General features: G+C 44.5%; 1 protein-coding gene across 4 annotated transcripts in view; it reads right to left on the bottom strand.

Moving 5' to 3' along the window:
* srgap2 (SLIT-ROBO Rho GTPase activating protein 2) overlaps window positions 1-17,045 on the bottom strand; it is a 65,231-nt gene that overhangs the window by 24,350 nt on the left and 23,836 nt on the right. For 2 of the 4 annotated variants that reach the window (XM_044024770.1, XM_044024772.1), the window contains exons 1-2: window positions 8,357-8,458; window positions 5,492-5,684 (exon numbers count right to left, since the gene is read on the bottom strand). In XM_044024770.1, coding sequence (XP_043880705.1) covers window positions 5,492-5,684; window positions 8,357-8,435 — 272 coding nt within the window. In that variant the 5' untranslated portion in view covers window positions 8,436-8,458. Of the gene's footprint in view, window positions 1-5,491; window positions 5,685-8,356; window positions 8,459-17,045 lie in introns of those variants that run through there. The other 2 variants (XM_044024771.1, XM_044024773.1) reach the window with 1 other exon arrangement.

Genomic DNA, 17,045 nt, shown 5'->3' with positions numbered 1-17,045 from the left:
CGGATGGACACGGCGTGTGTTTGCTGGCTCTGGAAAACAAATGCACAAGGCCAGGAAAGAGAGAGCAGATAATGTGGTAAATGGGTGGATGTTCACAGTGGTGTAGGGGGGTGTCAACAGAGCTCCCTGTAGGGGGAGCTCTGTTGATAAAAAGGCAAAAAAGGGTGACAAGACCTACAAAGTTCCACTTTAATTGTCTTTTGTTGTTTGCCCTCCTAAAGCCATATGCAGAGCTGCCACCGCCTTGTTTATGTGACAGTGTGTGTGTGTGTGTGTGTGTGTACAGCCCATGTTATGGGTGAATCACGGATGATCTTGTGGTTAAAATGGATTATGCCGCAGTGTAAATGGATGAAAAGTCTTTAAGAGCAGCTTTAACTGGATAAAGAGCTGCAGGGCATTTACATTACACACACACACACACACACACACACACACACACACACAGAGCACTGACCCGATCATACACAAGGTCACAGAGACAGAGAAAGGGCTGTGTTTTCAGGAGTATAAATAGATTGGGAAAGTTGTTTGTGTATAAGAGACAAATTTTACACTTAAAGCTACTTAATTGGGGATGATTTGTACAACTGGGGCCAAACTTGGACAATTGAGGAAAAAGCTGATTTTCATGTCAGTTAGGGTTAAGTAAAGGTGAAGGGGAGGGTTCATTGTTTACTTGTAGGTTGGGATCTGATGAGACGAGTCACACTCATGTGATTCGTAAGGGTTGAAAAAGTCTACATACAGTTGGCAAATAATATATTGTAGCATAAGCTTGACTAAAACATTTGAATATTAATGTTATTCCTCAATCCCAGGCACTTAGCACACTGCTTACTGCAGGGCTATTGAGGCCCCACCCCTACATGCACTATGCATTCCACTATCACATGACATCACAGATGATTTCTAGAAACCAACAATTCCCAGTTAATTCTCGTGGAATTTAGGAATATTTCAAATATGACTAAACTAAAGTTCCCCTGAAAAGTTTCAGGAAAATTAATGGGTAATTTTCCGGCACTTTGCAAACACAGTGACTCGCTGGTCCAGGCTGTGACTGGTCAGCTGACAAACTGAATCAATGAAACTCCTGACGTGTCGTAAGCTGAAGTGGAGAAATCATCACGTGGACACGCGTGTTTGTGTCACTTTCCACCGCCACTTCTCTTCAGCTGTGTTTTCCGGTGCGTCTGTCTTCACTGTTTGCACAACACGTTCTTCTGTCACAACAGGGCCACAGTTCCTCTATTTGTTCAAACGGCCTGCGGCTCTGCTTCCATGTGACATGTCGCCCTCATGTCCACCAATGACGGTCACCATGGTGACGGCACTAAAAACACTGGTTGGAAGAAACTCTGACCCTCAGCAATCACAAGATAAACATTGAAATGCCATTGGCCCTTCTGAGGGGACATGGTGAGTCCATTTGCTGCTAAATGGTCGTTGACATTCAGGATCAAACTCCACCGCATTAATCGGGGAATGCCTGTTGGCAATTTTGCACAACAAAGGCCGAACCAGCACAAACACTTGTTTGAATAATGAGTACAGGTCCCTGACATAGACTGTATGTAGAGTTGAAATGAATTGAACATCCCACAGTGAAGCTGTGTGTCAGGGTGTGAAGCACCTGCAAACATGAGTTCTCTTTGCACCAACGGAGTCGCCCCCTGGAGGCTAACTGCTACTTCCGTCCTACTTCCTGGACTCCACTTTTCAAACCTGATGTCATGCATTTTTAGATAGATAGTCTGCGATCAGAGCTGGGACATACAGAACTGCCATGTTTCCCATAATGAACACTGATTATGTATGGTTTTCTGCAGCAAATAGTTCACTTATATACATGTTTGTCGATATCCGATAACACATTTTAAAGCCAATATCTGCCGATACTGATACCTTACCTAATATCATGTATTAGGGCTGCAGCGATTATTCCATTACTAAATTAATCGTCAATTTTAGTGTATTTTTTAAAGAATTATAACAAGTTTCTCTGATTCTTCAGCTTCTTAAATGTCAATATTTTCCAGTTCCTTTGCTCCATATCACAAAGAAATCATTAACACTGAATCATTTTAAGACATTCCAGAACATCATCTTCCAGGTTTGGGACACACTCATTTTTACGGACCAAACAAATACCTCGTTAATCGAGGAAATAATCATCAGTTGCAACTTTATCGTGAATCCCTAGTTAATATTATGATAAAAAAAAACATGTGTTGAACATAAGTAGTCTTTATTTTGAGGCTGCCATGACAATAAAACTAGGTTTTACTACATTTGGAAATTAACTGATTTTGGAACACTGTGACTGAGGGGAAAACAAAAATACAGGAAATGCTCTGCGAGACAAACGTCTGCTTTTCTGCAGTACAGCAGAAAAAATAAGTGGTGATTTAAGATAAATAACAAACTGCATTCATTTCAACCTCAGACGAAAAACCAAAAAAAAAGAGTGTTACTTTTTGTGTTAAATTAATCCCCACAAACAATAATACAGGGACTTTAGGTAGGATAAATAAATACAGACACAACAGACACACAAAAGGCAGTTTTAAGATATTTGTGGTCACATGATCCCCCAGAAAACCCACATCCACAGTGAAATAATGCACAGATGTGGCAGAGCGTTGTGTGAGTGGCTCCATCGTAGCAACAAGGAAACTGCACAGATCTTTAACATGAGGGGTTTGGACTGAATCTGTGTGCAACTTGTGAGGCCTCTCTTCATGTGACCTACCGGGACTGTCAGCCTCAGGACACACACACACACACACACAATATGGTTAAACTGTGTAACCCCCACCACCACTGCTGTATACGCAGTCTGCCAAATAGCAGGAATACCAGGAGTCTCTACGGGATCAGCACACACACACACACATACACAGACTGCAGGCACCCCTCACACACACCACAATTCTGGGAGCACCATCAACGCCTGCCTGTGTGGAGAAACAGCCACAGACACACACACACACACACACACACAAATATACACACACATAACCCAGAAAAATAGCTGAAATTCCGGCGTGGCACCCGGACTGAGCAGCAGCAGATGCTGAGGGGGCGGGGCAGGGGCGGGGGCTAAAATACACAGATGTTGGAAGGACAGGAAAGTAAAAAAAGAAAGCAGAGGGCAGAAGTAAACGGAGGTGGCGGGGTTCGTCCGCGGGTGAGTCGCAGTCGCATGCTGCTGCCTCGCGACGGCTCCATGCGCTCTGCTCTGACACGGAGGGACTTTCTGCAGCAGCTGCGGTGGCTGAACTGTTTAACCGCACATTTTATCATCTGTCCTTTGCCCCACCTTCTCATCTGCTGGGCTTCCCTCCCCCCAATAATGCAACAGAGGGAAACACACTCCTCAACTGCCTCAGTATTGATCTAAGCTGGAGGGTGTGTGTGTGTGTGTGAGAGAGAGAGATAGATGTGTGTGCATAGGGGTATGTCCTCTTGGCTGGAATTGGGTTTCGTTTGGAGGACCTATTGATTCCTTCTCGGCTGTGTGTGTGTGTGTGTGTGTGCTTGTATTTGATGCCTCTTTAGGACCCTCTCTGACATACACACTGACCTTGTCAGAAGAAGTTGTCCCCATGGAGACCAAAACCTGGTCCTAAGGACGCAGAACCTCATTTTTCTGAGGGACTGGTTACGTTTTGGGCTACGTTCTTAAGTTGTGGTTAGGTTAAGGTTAGGGTTAGGCACTAAATGGTTATAATAAAGGTTCGGGATAAAGCTTTGTTTAGGCTGTGCAACTGAATGGAAGTCAGCACATGTCCTTAGAAGAATAGCAGTGTGAACCTGTGTGTGTTCTTTTTAGGGCTTGAAACAACCGTTTACTAAATTAAGCGTCAACTACTTTGATAATCCATTGGTTTTTTTTAAAACAAGACCTCTGAGTTTTCAGCTACTTAAAATGGGAACATAAGACAAGACAAGACTTTTGAGAACATCATCCTTTTTGAGAATTGGAAAAACTGACGAACATTTCATGGCGCAAACAAGTACTCGATTAATCGATTATGAAAATCATCGTTAGTTGCAGCCCCAGTTCTTTTAATTTGGCTGGTCCTCGTTTTCTTTCAGGGGTTAAAACTTAGGGTTTTAGGGTTAGAATTAGGTTTAGGAGCAAGAGAATGCATTATGTTTATGAGTCACAAATGTGTGTGTGTGTGCAGGTTTGTAGGTTTGAGGTGAATGTTGCCGCAACAGTGCATGCTGCATAAGCAACGAGGCCGTCAACACTGCATGGTAGTCATTTTCTCATCACACAGCTTTGTTGACATGGAGGTGGATGCAGAGGAGGTCACGGTTGACAGCAGAGAGGAGAGGAACGAGTCCAGTGTTTCTCAATATTTAGACGCTCTCTTCCCAAATTGCGATAGACAAGTATATAAAAACTGTCACGACGTGGTTTTTCGCCTGCACTGAAATTCTCTTCCGCGTTAGTTGCCGTTAAAGTGCTGAGCGCGTGTTAAAGCTAGAAGACGCAGGAGGAGAGATGTGAGCAATAACGGAGGAATGGTACGGACCCGAGGGGGGGCAGGGGGGGTCATCTGTGTTCGCCTTCATTTTGAAGAGTAAGCAAATAGTAATGAGGCACAGCTGTCATGACCCGGTAAACTCTGTGGGTTGTTTAAACACAAACACAAACACGGCACAGTAATGATGCGTTAATGATACTCGTCGTGATCACAGGGGATTAAAGCTCCTTCAGATCAGTGTCATAGAAGAGATCGTATTCTGATCAACGTTCATTAATTACTTTCCTTGTCAAAATCCACCTTATTATTCACTGGATGAAAGGAGTAATAATAACACAGAAAGCACAAAGTATTTTCGGTGTACTTCACACAGCTTACACACACACACACACACACACACAACAACTGCCAGAAAAATGACACAAGTACACGTCACACTGATAAAGGTGATAAGCTCCACTGTGGATCTTATGAGAGAGAGAGATAGAGAGAGAGAGAGAGAGAGAGAGAGAAAGAGAGAGAGAATCCCTGTTTGGGCAAGGTTACATACACAGCAAGACACTGTAAAATAGTTAGAGCACAAAATCACCACCTGGCCTTTTTGGCATAAGCATAAGCACACACACACACACACACACTTGTTTTTATATCATAGATATCATGCATTCCCTCGCCCTTTACCCTAACATTAACCATCACATGTAAGTGCCTTATCCTAACCCTAAAATAAAGTCTTAACTTGGGGACCAGACCAGACAAAATGTCCTGCACCACTGTTCCTCTCTGCATCCTTGAGTTTCATTGTCTGTCTCTATTTTTATTTTCTCAGGAAGGAAGTCACTAGTTTCAGAACCATTCCGCACTTCTTTAAAAACCAAACCGGAAAACATTTCACTGCACTTGAAACAAAAAGGAAGATCATAGCTCGTCTCGGGGCAGTTTGAACTGCCAGTATTATGACATGTGCGCGTGCGGCGAGTGAGTCATACTTGAGTAGATGGTCCTTGGTGCTGCGCGTCTTGGTGAGGAACCTCTCGGCCAGCTTCTCCAGGTTGCGGCTGTAGTCCATCTCGATCTCGGACTTCTTCCTGAAGAAGTCCTGCAGATCCTGGAGCAGCTGCACCCTCAGCTCGCACTGCTGGTCCAGACATTTGAGCTGTTCCACCAGCTGGGCACGGATCTCTGCCAGGGCACAAAGAAAGAGAGACCATCACATGTTGACATCATTGTTAGGTTTATCTCAATCTCAGTGAATGTGCTGAAGCGAAAAGAAAAATGACATGCAACACAAACTATTTGCTTCCTTTCACATTTAAAGCGGAACTATGCAGTATTTGTACTGTCTGTTAGCAGAAAACCCGGAGTCCTCAGAATCAGGTTGCTTCCCAACCTCAGTTTCCCCTGAGTTGAGGAAAATCTTCATTCTTTTCTTTGCTACGTGTCCACCAGTGACACTTGGTCCTGTTAGCGTAACTGTTAGCAAAGATGGCGGACACTGTTTACAATCTGGGAATGAGGTCCTGTCCCTGAAGATATTTCTCGACTCGGCGGAAACTGAGGTTGGGAAGCACAATTTTTCAAAAATACTACCCCATTCTAGTAAAACAAAGCTAAATGCTAATCGGTGAATGCTCCATCCACATTCAATACATAGACTTTATGCACTTTGTTCTCTATGTTGTGAATAAATGGAGAAATCCTGCACTTGTTTCCTTCAGTGAACTCCTTCACAGAATCGTGGTATCGTGATATTATGGGTATTGTTGCGCGTGTATCGTATCGTAAGGTCCTCTCTGTTCTCCATGTATTTTACACCAAGTATTTTTGTATGTGTATTTGCACTTCCTCGGTGTCTGTTTTGAGTGGGTGGTTTGCTGGCTGTTCTTCCATCGGCATGGACATTGACAACAAATGCACATTCCGCTTTAAAATCAAAGTCACCACACAATGGGGAAGTATACATCGCTGACTGAAGTGAGACACAAGCCACGACAATGTGTAAGGAGTCTAAAGATGTCTCATTTTTCACACTTGATGAGGACGGGCCCGGCTCCAACAGCCGACAGAGCCCTGACTCTTCAGCTCGGAGAGTTTTGGATGAAATCCATTCTCCTCCCACCAAAGCCTGCTGTGTGTGTGTGTGTGTGTGTGTGTGTGTGTGTGTGTGTGTGTGTGTGTGCATGAACATCATATTTATACACACATGCATGCAGCAGCCACAGCAGCACTCATTTATCCCGGCTCATCACTTCATTTTCCTGCCGCCTCCTCCCCCACTCCCTCTGCCATGCTGTACACTCCCGTCTGGCCTCAAATTAATAGAGTGCACTTAGTGCAGCCACACTCGCTAACCATATTCAATAACCGGCTCCAGAGAAGTCCTCTGGAGAATCGTGCCTATTGCGGAGAAAGACCAGGAGGACACACAACACCTCCACAGCAACACATGCACACATGTAAACACTCAAGGACACACACACACACACACACACACAACAGCAGTGATAAGCAGGTTCAATGCTAACAGCTGACAGATTAATGCCATGCTCTCATAGCTGCCTGCCAATTCCGAGTATGCGCCTTTTAAAGTGAGTTTTTTTTACGCTTGGGTTGTATGAGGTTATTGACACGTCGTCAGCACCGACTTCACCGAGCGCTGAGAAACAGACGCTTGCTCTCATTGAAAAATACAGATCTTAGCCGTTTAATTAACGGCTCACCCAATAAAACCTCTGCTGCTTCGGTCTTTGATTTTAGTACGAATGTGTTGGCTGCGTTATCTTATCCAACTGGAAACTGGAGTTTCACTCCTGCACCAAAGTCCATGGGGAAAATTAGCGTTTTTACATCACAACACACAAGACTGTTAATCCACTGCTGCCTCCATCAACAACTTTATACGTCTTATTTTATAACTTCAGTGCATAAAAGGTTTTCTTTGTATTGACCCGAGTGTCACAAACGTTCCAAACAAGGCAGCAGTAGAACAGCATAGCCTGTATCCACGCAAGCTAAAAATCATGATTTTCTCAATGAAGTTTGACGTGGAAGAGTAAACAGATTGTAGTTTTTCGTTTTTTTTTGTCAAAAAAGCTTGACTAATAGTGAGATCCAGTGGGGAACATATTGTTAATATATCATAGACAAGTAAGTATACATTTTAATCGGAAGGTCTTGAAAAATCTGTTTTTTCAGTCATATTTTCAGTAAGAGCGAGCATCAGTGTTCCAGGCTGGATTAATCGATTCATTGATTATTAATCATAGACTTTTTTACAGTAATCAAAACAACAATTTTTCAAGCTCCTTAAATGTGACCATTTTCTGGTTTGGACAAAACAAGACATTCGATAACATCTTCATTTCCAGGTCTGGTCAACATTAATCTGTTGATCATTTTCCCGATGAATGGAATAATCGTTCGCTCCATAAAATGTCATAAAATGCTGAAATCAGCGTTTCTCAAACCTGGAAATATGTTCTTGAACGTCTTGTCTGGAGTTTATTTCTTTTATATTGAGCAAAGAAACCACATTTAACAAGCTGAAAAATCAGAAAACCTCAAACTGATGAATAATCGATTAATCAAGTCATTTTTTTTTCCAGCCCTAGTAAACACCGATCAACATTTTACAGACCAAGACGTCATGAATTAATCGAGGAAATACAGAGGAATCAGTTATGAAAAGACAGTTGCAGCCCTAGTTCTAAGGCACAATGTTGTGTAAAGCCCTGCTGTCAATGCGTTATTATCTCATACAGCCACACTACAAAAACAACAACTAACCTATGCCTTTTAGAATGCGTACACTTCCTCACAAACTCAACACACTTCTGCTCAAACTCCCCTCCTACCTTTACAACGCTGGCTGTAGAGAAAGCGAACAGTTTTGGCCTCCATCCTGGCTTCAGTGCAGTACAGACTAGTCGACATACGCAGTAATTCAAACACACACACACACACACACACACACACACACCCTGACAGACAGGCAGAAACTCAGCGTCTGGCTGACAGCGGCTAGTGATGCCGCCTTTGTGTTTTACAGCTGAGAGAGCAGTTTCTCATTCCCACAAAGAGAAGTGGTATCTAAATGTGTCTGCGACGAGCCGACTCTCGCCTCCCACTTCTCTCACTCACTCATAAACACAGATGAAACACTGTGTGCCACACTAAGCAGTGGGTACCCTCTGCCTACACACACACACACACACACACACACACTGCAGTCTGAGTCAATCTTTGCCGATCTTAACAGGGCCAGGAAGCAGCAGTGTTACTGTACATGCATGACACCACTACGCAAACATGTGCCACGGCTAATAAATGTGTCTGTGACCGTAGCACTAATGACCTGGTGCGAATATTTGCCTTAACGTGTCATTATCTCACGGTCTGCGTGTGCGTGTTTGTGTGTAATTTCCTAATCACACAGCATTGTCAATGACCGGGGGGTGGATGAGTCAGTGTCCCGCCTCTCAAGGCTGCGGCAGTAAAGTTCCACACAGCGGCCTTGTAATTAGTTGGACGGAGACAATAACACATGCGCCACCATACACCTCCATCATAAACAAACGTCCACCATCGCTCATCCACACGTCCGTCTGTCCGTGCAGCGAGTCAGAAAGCATGAGGTCGTCACTTATCAGCAGGTTGAGCTGCGGATTAAGACACAAAGTGACAGGAGTTCCCATGTGACCACAGTGTTTAGACAGAATGTTTAATGAGGGGAAAGAGATTTAACAGTGAGGACCTGACGCGAAAGCCCCTCAGAGCCCCCGACTTGTCACATTACGATGACGAGCGCATGATTCTGACAACATGCTTCATTTACAAAATATATAGCTGTGTGTGTGTGTGTGTGACAAAACCACAGCGAACCCTAGGCTCTCCACACCATACCATACTGTGTTGATACTGGCTGCTAAATGGAATTAATTTCCCCGGGGGATTAAAAAGAAGTCTTCATTCATTCATTTACGTGTTGTTCTTGCCAGCAGGAGTGGAGAGAGAGTTGAAGAAGGAGAGAGAGGGACGAGAGAGATAAATGCAGGTCTTCCTATCTGTGCTGCTCTCCTGTAGCGGTCATCATCCCACTGCTCCAGCAAGAAGTGGGATGTGACCTGGAATGTGGCCTGCACCACCCCCCAGACAGCCCCAGTCACATTTTCCAGGCAGATGAGAGCAGGTCTTGTAAACGGGCTCTGGGATTTTACTTAACTGATGCTCTCCTTCTTTTCTCTCCCCCCTGCCTCCCTCCCTCCCTCCCTCCCTCCATCCTCCTCCTCTTCCTCCACCTCCTTTCCCGTCCTTTGTCTGTAGTGGTGAGAGCAGTCTGGCTAGTTTCTGACTAGTGCATCAGTGCCCTTAAATATTTACTCAGTTTAACATTTTCAGTTAAACCTAAACTCCGTCCGGTCCGGTCAAAGGAGCCACCTGCTAGTTTCCAAAACTGGATGTGTTTGTCCGATGCACATCATTTCGCAACAAAATTCCTTCAGTATTAACATCACAAACGTTTGATTTACTGTACATCAATATAAAGTTTATACACTGTGCACACACACTTTAAAGCAGAACTACGGAGATTGGGGGCTGTCTCCAATCCCCCTAGAAAATCAGCCTTGCAAGATCAGAGCTGCCGACCCGGAGGTCCTCAGAATCAGGTCTCGTGAAGACTCGGGTCTCACAAGAAACATGAATTGCTTCACGGCACCACACACACACACCTGGTACTGGCTATATGATCAAGGCAGCGATTACTTTATTATACAGAGCTGGGCGAAAACCGTCGTCAGGGGTGGGTTTTTAGGATAAAACAGTAAACTATGGATGGATGAATGCTTATGGTGGTTGTCATAAAGATATGTAACTGTTATTGAATTTTGCCTCAAATTTGTGAAATGCTCTACTAAAATGTCTTTGAAAGTACTTGTTTAACTGGTCAACTTTCACTTGAGAGCCAAACTTAATCTTTGATTATCTAACATTTTATCACCATAATTATTGATACTGACTGATATCGTGATCATGTTTTGGCCACATCACGCCATAAAATGGTGGCGGGTTGTCTTTAAAGATTTCACCCAAACTTGCCCTCACTCATCATCCACTGTTGATTATTGTGCTTGTCGTCACGCAGACAAAGTGAAGCAAAAACAAAACAAAAGTGAGCGAGCCGATGATGGATGAAGAGAACACCGCTACAGTGACACTACCACCGGGGTTCGTGTCTGCTGTTAATTTGGCGGTGGGTTGAAAGCAGCTGCTCTGCATTGCCTCAAACCAAATCAGAGTCAGACGTGTCGCTGCATACTAATGTGTGGAGGGATTCTCAGAATGAACAGGAAAGCAAAAACAGGGACATCTACAACTCCACAAGGCAAGTAGCAGTCGCATAGTGGTGATCTCATTTTCTGGCCTGCACATTTTGGAAGTACAAAAATAACTTTTGTGGTTAACTTTTAACACACCACCAACTTTAGGCGTGTGTGACGGTTGCTCGGGATGCTGTTCCGAGCCAGCTGAGATACAAGAGTCACACATTCTGTGTCTCCATCATGGAACGGTTCAGTTTGGTACAGTACTGTCTGGAATGGTAAAGGCCTGGGTCAGGCTTGCATTTCTGGGCTGTGTGACGTCGCACCAACGCGAAGACATCAAACACACAACAGACAACAATGAACGGCTGGCTGCTGTTTGCCGGCCTCTTCTTCTTGGTGAAGCCGGTTGAGCTCCAGCCTGACCTTACTGTACCACTATACTCTGGTACCCCAAGGGAAGGGTGCCAAAAAATGGGAACGCAAAGAAAGACGTACCATACTGTGCCAAACTGAACCGTTCCCTAGGCTGTCACTCCAATGTTTTGACAGAACAGGTCAGAAGCATAATACCCAACCCTAACCTCAACCAAACCACAATTCAAATCTTAGCACTAAACTTAACTAGTTCCTCAGAAATTGAATTATGTTGCATTAGAACCAGGTTTTGGTCTACATGTCCTGCAATGGTCAGTGTTTATAACCGAAAAGGACCTAAAGCGGTAACAAGTTCACACACACGCACACACACACACACTGTATACACATACATGTGTCAGCTGTTTACGAGTGGACGCGATGTGTGTTTGAGACGAGGCTTGAATTGGTTGGCGATGGAGTGTGAGAGAACGTGCCAACAAACTGGCACAGGGACAGTCCAAGACAACAATCCAGTTCATTTCAAAGGTCCGTCTGTCCATAAAACTTACAAATCCTGGACGTTCCAATCATTTTCAGGACTGACAGTGTTTTGTAACGGACTTTGGAAGCACTCCCACAGCCTGCATCTACTCTCTTGCCTTGAAGATGCACTTGCAAGTAGAAAAAGTCTGAGAACAAAAAAGTCAGAATAATAGAACAGGTTTTAGGCAAACAGCCCAGGTTAGGGGAGAGGAATGTAAGCCTGTCCCACACTAAAGGACAAATGGACAGATTTCAGACCAACAATCGCGGGTGCCTTCCGATTTTAGGCTGACTTGATTAGCCTAAAATCAGATTATCTGTAGTGTGAGGGTTTAACAGACACAATTTTTACATTATCGGTCTTCCCAATTTCAAATTACAAGGTTTAAACATGTTTAATATTTACAAATGAACAGTGATTGGGGCGTGAGCCAGAAAACCCAGCAACAACCAATTTGTACTTTTGTTTAGAACCTTAATTTGTACAAGCCAAGTTGATTCCGTCTCCTCAGCCACGACTTCATCCACAGTTTTTTGTGTTTCTCAGCGCAAAACATTGCGCACACACAAGAGCTAATAATCTGCGAGATCCCAAATCCCTGGAATCTCCTCCCTGTGTGTGGTCCTGCGTCTTTACCGGATCATCTAGTCTGTGCTTTCTCAGGATTAAAAGACTGAAAATCAGTTCCAAAGTTCCTAGTTTCTGTGGTCAGATTTGTAAATCCTCTAGTGTGGTTCAGTGAAATATGGCTAAACTTGTGACCACTTGAGTCTCTTGTGCTGTTTGACAGCATCGGAGCATTTTCAGACCTCTGCGACAATCTTATCATAATCAATACGGACATAAACAATATTTAAGAGCCACGTTGTGGATAAGCCAGGATTATCCTGTGAACACAAGCTTCCTGACAGCACTGGGGGTGAGTGTCCATAACCTGTGCCAGCTAATCAGTAACACAGTGGGAACACGCACACACTCAGTTCCAAGAAATCCAAGACAAGCACCCTGGAGAGCTATAGCTACCAGTGGGCTATAATATTACCCATTCTTCTCCCTGTATGTTTGTGTTTTTGTGTGCGTGCACGCGTATACGCTGTACTTATGCGTGGTCTTTGCAGCTCCGGGGGCTGATACTGCGGTATAGAGCGGCGAGGGAGAGGAGGGGGTGGGGGGTGGGGGGCAGCAAGTGTGAGTTGTACCACTGTGAGCTCATACCATTGTTCTCAGAAGAATGAAATAAACAGAAACAAGCAGGGCCACTGCGTCACTGTGAATAATATGTCCATTCATCCCTGTGCACACAGGAAGAGACGACAGAGAGACAGGAAGTCAGGCCCGGACCAGTTCACTGCCAGCAGGGACCACATGGGAGGGGAGGGTCATACTAAAACAACTACAGGAAGTGTGTGTGTGTGTGTACTTGTATTTGTTAACTCTTTAGGACCTTTTTTTTTGGGGGGGGGGGCATAAACACTGACCTTTTTTCAAGACCAGTAGTCCTCCTGCAGACCAAAACCTGGTCCTAATGAGGCAGAACCTCATTTCTGAGGAGTTGGTAAAGCTTAAGGCTAAGATCTGGATCGTGGTTATTGTTAAAGGCATTACATGGTTATGGTTAAAGTCAGGGAGAACACTTTGGTTTGGGCCTGTCCAAATAAATGGAAATCAATGCCAATCCTTAAAAGGAAAGCCGCGTGAAACCTGTGTGTGCGTTTCATTCTACAAATGAAAGGCCTGAAGAAAAACAGGCAACTGTGGAGTTCACAAATATAACCCGAAACCAGGCAGGAAAAGAGGGGAGAGAGCGAGGGAGAGAGAGAGACTGCTGGAGAGTAAGTGGGACGGGGTTGCAGTTTGAAGGGCGGCGAGTAGTGTGTGTGTGTGTGTGTGTGTGGATTGTGGGGCCAAGGGACTTGATTTTTAGGCAGTTGAACGAGTCGGTCGTCTGAAGCCTCAGGTTGCAGGTAGTATTTCTACATCAGATTCTTCAGGCGGGTGGAATCTATTAGTTCCAGACATGCCTGTCTAATACTACTTCAATATACACACGCACACACGCACACACGCACGCACGCACAAGCAAGAGAGGGGAAGGGAGCAGAGGAAAAGATAGAATTACAGTACAGTAAGTGTTGGAGGGAAAACTATTGCAGGAATGGGAAGATTCCAGCTAATGTCTTTTCTTTGGGTCTCGGCCTTTTCATCTGAAAACACACACACACACACACACACGTATATACAACACAGACACGCACAAAATTTAAATAGGCATTTCCTCTCTCACCCAGAGCTTAAAACTTTTAGGAAAAGGCACTGTTGTCTTAAGGAGGGAAGTCGATTGGCTTGGTGACTCAAAGACATGGAAAACCGCGCCGAAGCCAAACCACGGCAGACCTGCTGTGTGTGTGTGTGTGTGTGTGTGTGTGTGTGTGACGGAGGACAGCCGACGCACAGGCAGCAGAGAGCAGGGGGAAGAAAAGCTACTCTGTTTCTGCGGCTGTGCGTTCGTAAAAGCACGAAGCACAGGAGATTTCACGGCAAACGCAGCAGAAATCATCGGCATCTTGCAAGTAGATCAAAAACGCCACTTTCAACCTCACTTCTTTAATGGGTAACAGAAAACTGGGGGGTGGACTCCGGCCAGTCACAGGCGAGGGGACTTCTGTAACACGGATGTGGTTTTGGGTATAAAAAGACAGAGAGACCACAAAAAAACTGTACCTGGCAAAGTTATGTAGCAGACTGCTTTTACTGCCATGTGCGAGATTCGAGTCAAACAGCGCGGAGAGATTCAACGGATGAGAGCAAAAGTACAGTCGAGTGCTTTAAACAAACACCAAACTCAAATGTGGCAAGAGGCTTTTGCCAGCTGCACACAACATGGCAAATAATCACCAGCGGAGGACATTAAGAGACACGGCAAAGACATGGCGCCACTTTACATGGAACATTACATTTAACAGATATACTGCAAACTAGGGCTGAACGATATATCGTTATCGTATCGATATCTAGATATGAACATTCAAGATATTCATATCGAAAAAGCAACGATATAAACAAAATAGATTTTCCCCCGCGCTCGCCCTGCATGTACAGCTCTGGCAGTCACAATAAACTTCATTTTTACGATTGCCCTTGAATGCACCACTACGGCCAGCCAACCACAAACCTTATTTCATGCTTGCTGTGGAACGACAGCTGAAGCCAACCAATGACAAACATAGGAGGGCGGGAGGGAGACGGAGACTGAGACACGCACATACACACACACATACACACACACACACGACATACACAGCGGGAAAGAAAAGTGACAGAAGATAATGCGGCCGGTGGCGATTTTGTGCCAAAACATAAATCATCCTCCATTATTTGGAGGTATTTTGGATTTTAAAAAGGATGTCAACCCGAGCGAGGTGTTGTGCAGGTCGTGCTTGGCGAAAATTGCAACGAACCAAGGTAGCACAACAAACATGTTTCACCACCTGAAACAACACCATCGCGTGCTGCACGAAGAGTGTATTACAATGAGAGAAACACCGGGGACTTCTCAGGTATCCCAAAAGAAGCCCAAGTTAAGTGTGTTTACTGATGCGTTCAGTAGTGTTACACCATATGAGTCGACGTCCACCAGACATAAAGGCGTTACAGACGCTATAACATGCCACATTGCAAAAGACATGGTACCCGTGTACACAGTCTCACAGTGAGTTCTCATCAATAAAACACTTTCCATGTGGAAAGTTTCCACAGTCTTTTGTATTATGATGTTTTTATTTTTCTGAAAAATGCTTGCTTTTCACCGAACCCGTAGTCATATCGTATCATATCGATATCGAGATATCTGGCATGAATATCGAGATATGAAATTTTGTCCATATCGTTCAGCCCTACTGCAAACTGACTAATACTGAGACATATGACATTTTGACAATATTGCAGCTCTGAAAATCTAATGTGTAACATTTAGGACAGATGTCTTTGGCAGAAATTGAATATATCAGTATAATTATTTGAATATGATCCCTTTAAATTACCAGTCATTAGCCAGAGTGTGAATTTTGCATTTAGGATGCCATAAAATTTCTTTTAACCGTTGTAGGATTCACTATTGCTTCCACCAACAATTAACAGTCATTGAATGCTGAAAAAAATCTCATACAAAAACATAATACATCATTCTACCACTGCAGTCTCTGTCCCAAATTTTATTAAGCTATGTTTCTAAGGGGGATTCAAGTGATTAAAAAATGGAGATCGATGATTATCATGTGTGGTTTTCCACAGAGGAACAGCTGCTGATAAACCGCGCTTAACCTCTGGATCATTGCTGTGCGAGACTCTCTTGTTGCACCATTCATAATGAGAGTCGGCAGAGGAGGACGAGGAGGAGGAGGCGGCTGTATGAAAGGAGCGTAAAAAGGAGGTGACAGTGAGGGAGTGGGGGGGGGGAGTAATATTGGGGGTCGTGCTCAGCGGGGGTAAATTCCTCTGCACTACCCTGAACCTCTCCGGTCAGATCAGGAAGTCATTAACCCTTTACTCGCCAGCAAAGCGCTTCATCTTCAGCACACACACACACACACACACACACACGCGAGAAGTGCTTTCAGTGTGACTGTGTGTGTCTGTGTGTGTCTGTGTGTGTGCGTTAAAGCATCCGTGGCCCATGTGAGCTCTGACCGCGATTCCTTACACTCTGATCTCAAAGCACAGGTCAGAGGTGACACAGCAAGCAGAGGGGGGGGGTCCGTCACCGTGTCAACCAACTGGTGGAGGACACCCATCAGTGGAGAAGGAGCTCCCACGACTCATGCAGCCTGAAGCCACTCCACCAAATATCCATCACGTGCGCCGATTCCTCTAATGGTGGCAGAGAGGTTGGAAGGGTTGGAGATTTGGGGGGCTGGGGTCTCTATGCATAATGAAACAGGCTGCTTATCAAAAGTTAACTAGCTCCTCACCCAGTTACAGCCCCGGCCTATTCTGCTAACCCAGTGAAGAAAAGAAGCGGAGCGAGCGCTAGTTGGGGGAGGGAGCGTGTTTGAGGATGGAGGGACTTCAAAATGCAAATTGTTGAGGCTGCAATTTAGGAAACACCTAATGCAGCATATGAGTCAGAGAAAGATCCTGAGCCATTTCTTACATAATACATACATGTTGGAATACTTTGAATATGGTATATAATGTGGTAATCCATGACGTTATATTGACATTGCAACTCAAATCAAATGTACAATATCTAAATATGTACCTGAACTGTTCAACCCGAGCTCACACTGCTGCCATGTTCAAATGACGGTGTCCACAGATTTG

The sequence above is a fragment of the Solea senegalensis genome, linkage group LG4 (genome assembly GCF_019176455.1).
Source record: "Solea senegalensis isolate Sse05_10M linkage group LG4, IFAPA_SoseM_1, whole genome shotgun sequence".
Lineage (NCBI taxonomy): Eukaryota > Metazoa > Chordata > Actinopteri > Pleuronectiformes > Soleidae > Solea > Solea senegalensis.
Note: the sequence above shows the minus strand (reverse complement) of the source record. Positions and strands in the feature narration are given on the sequence as shown.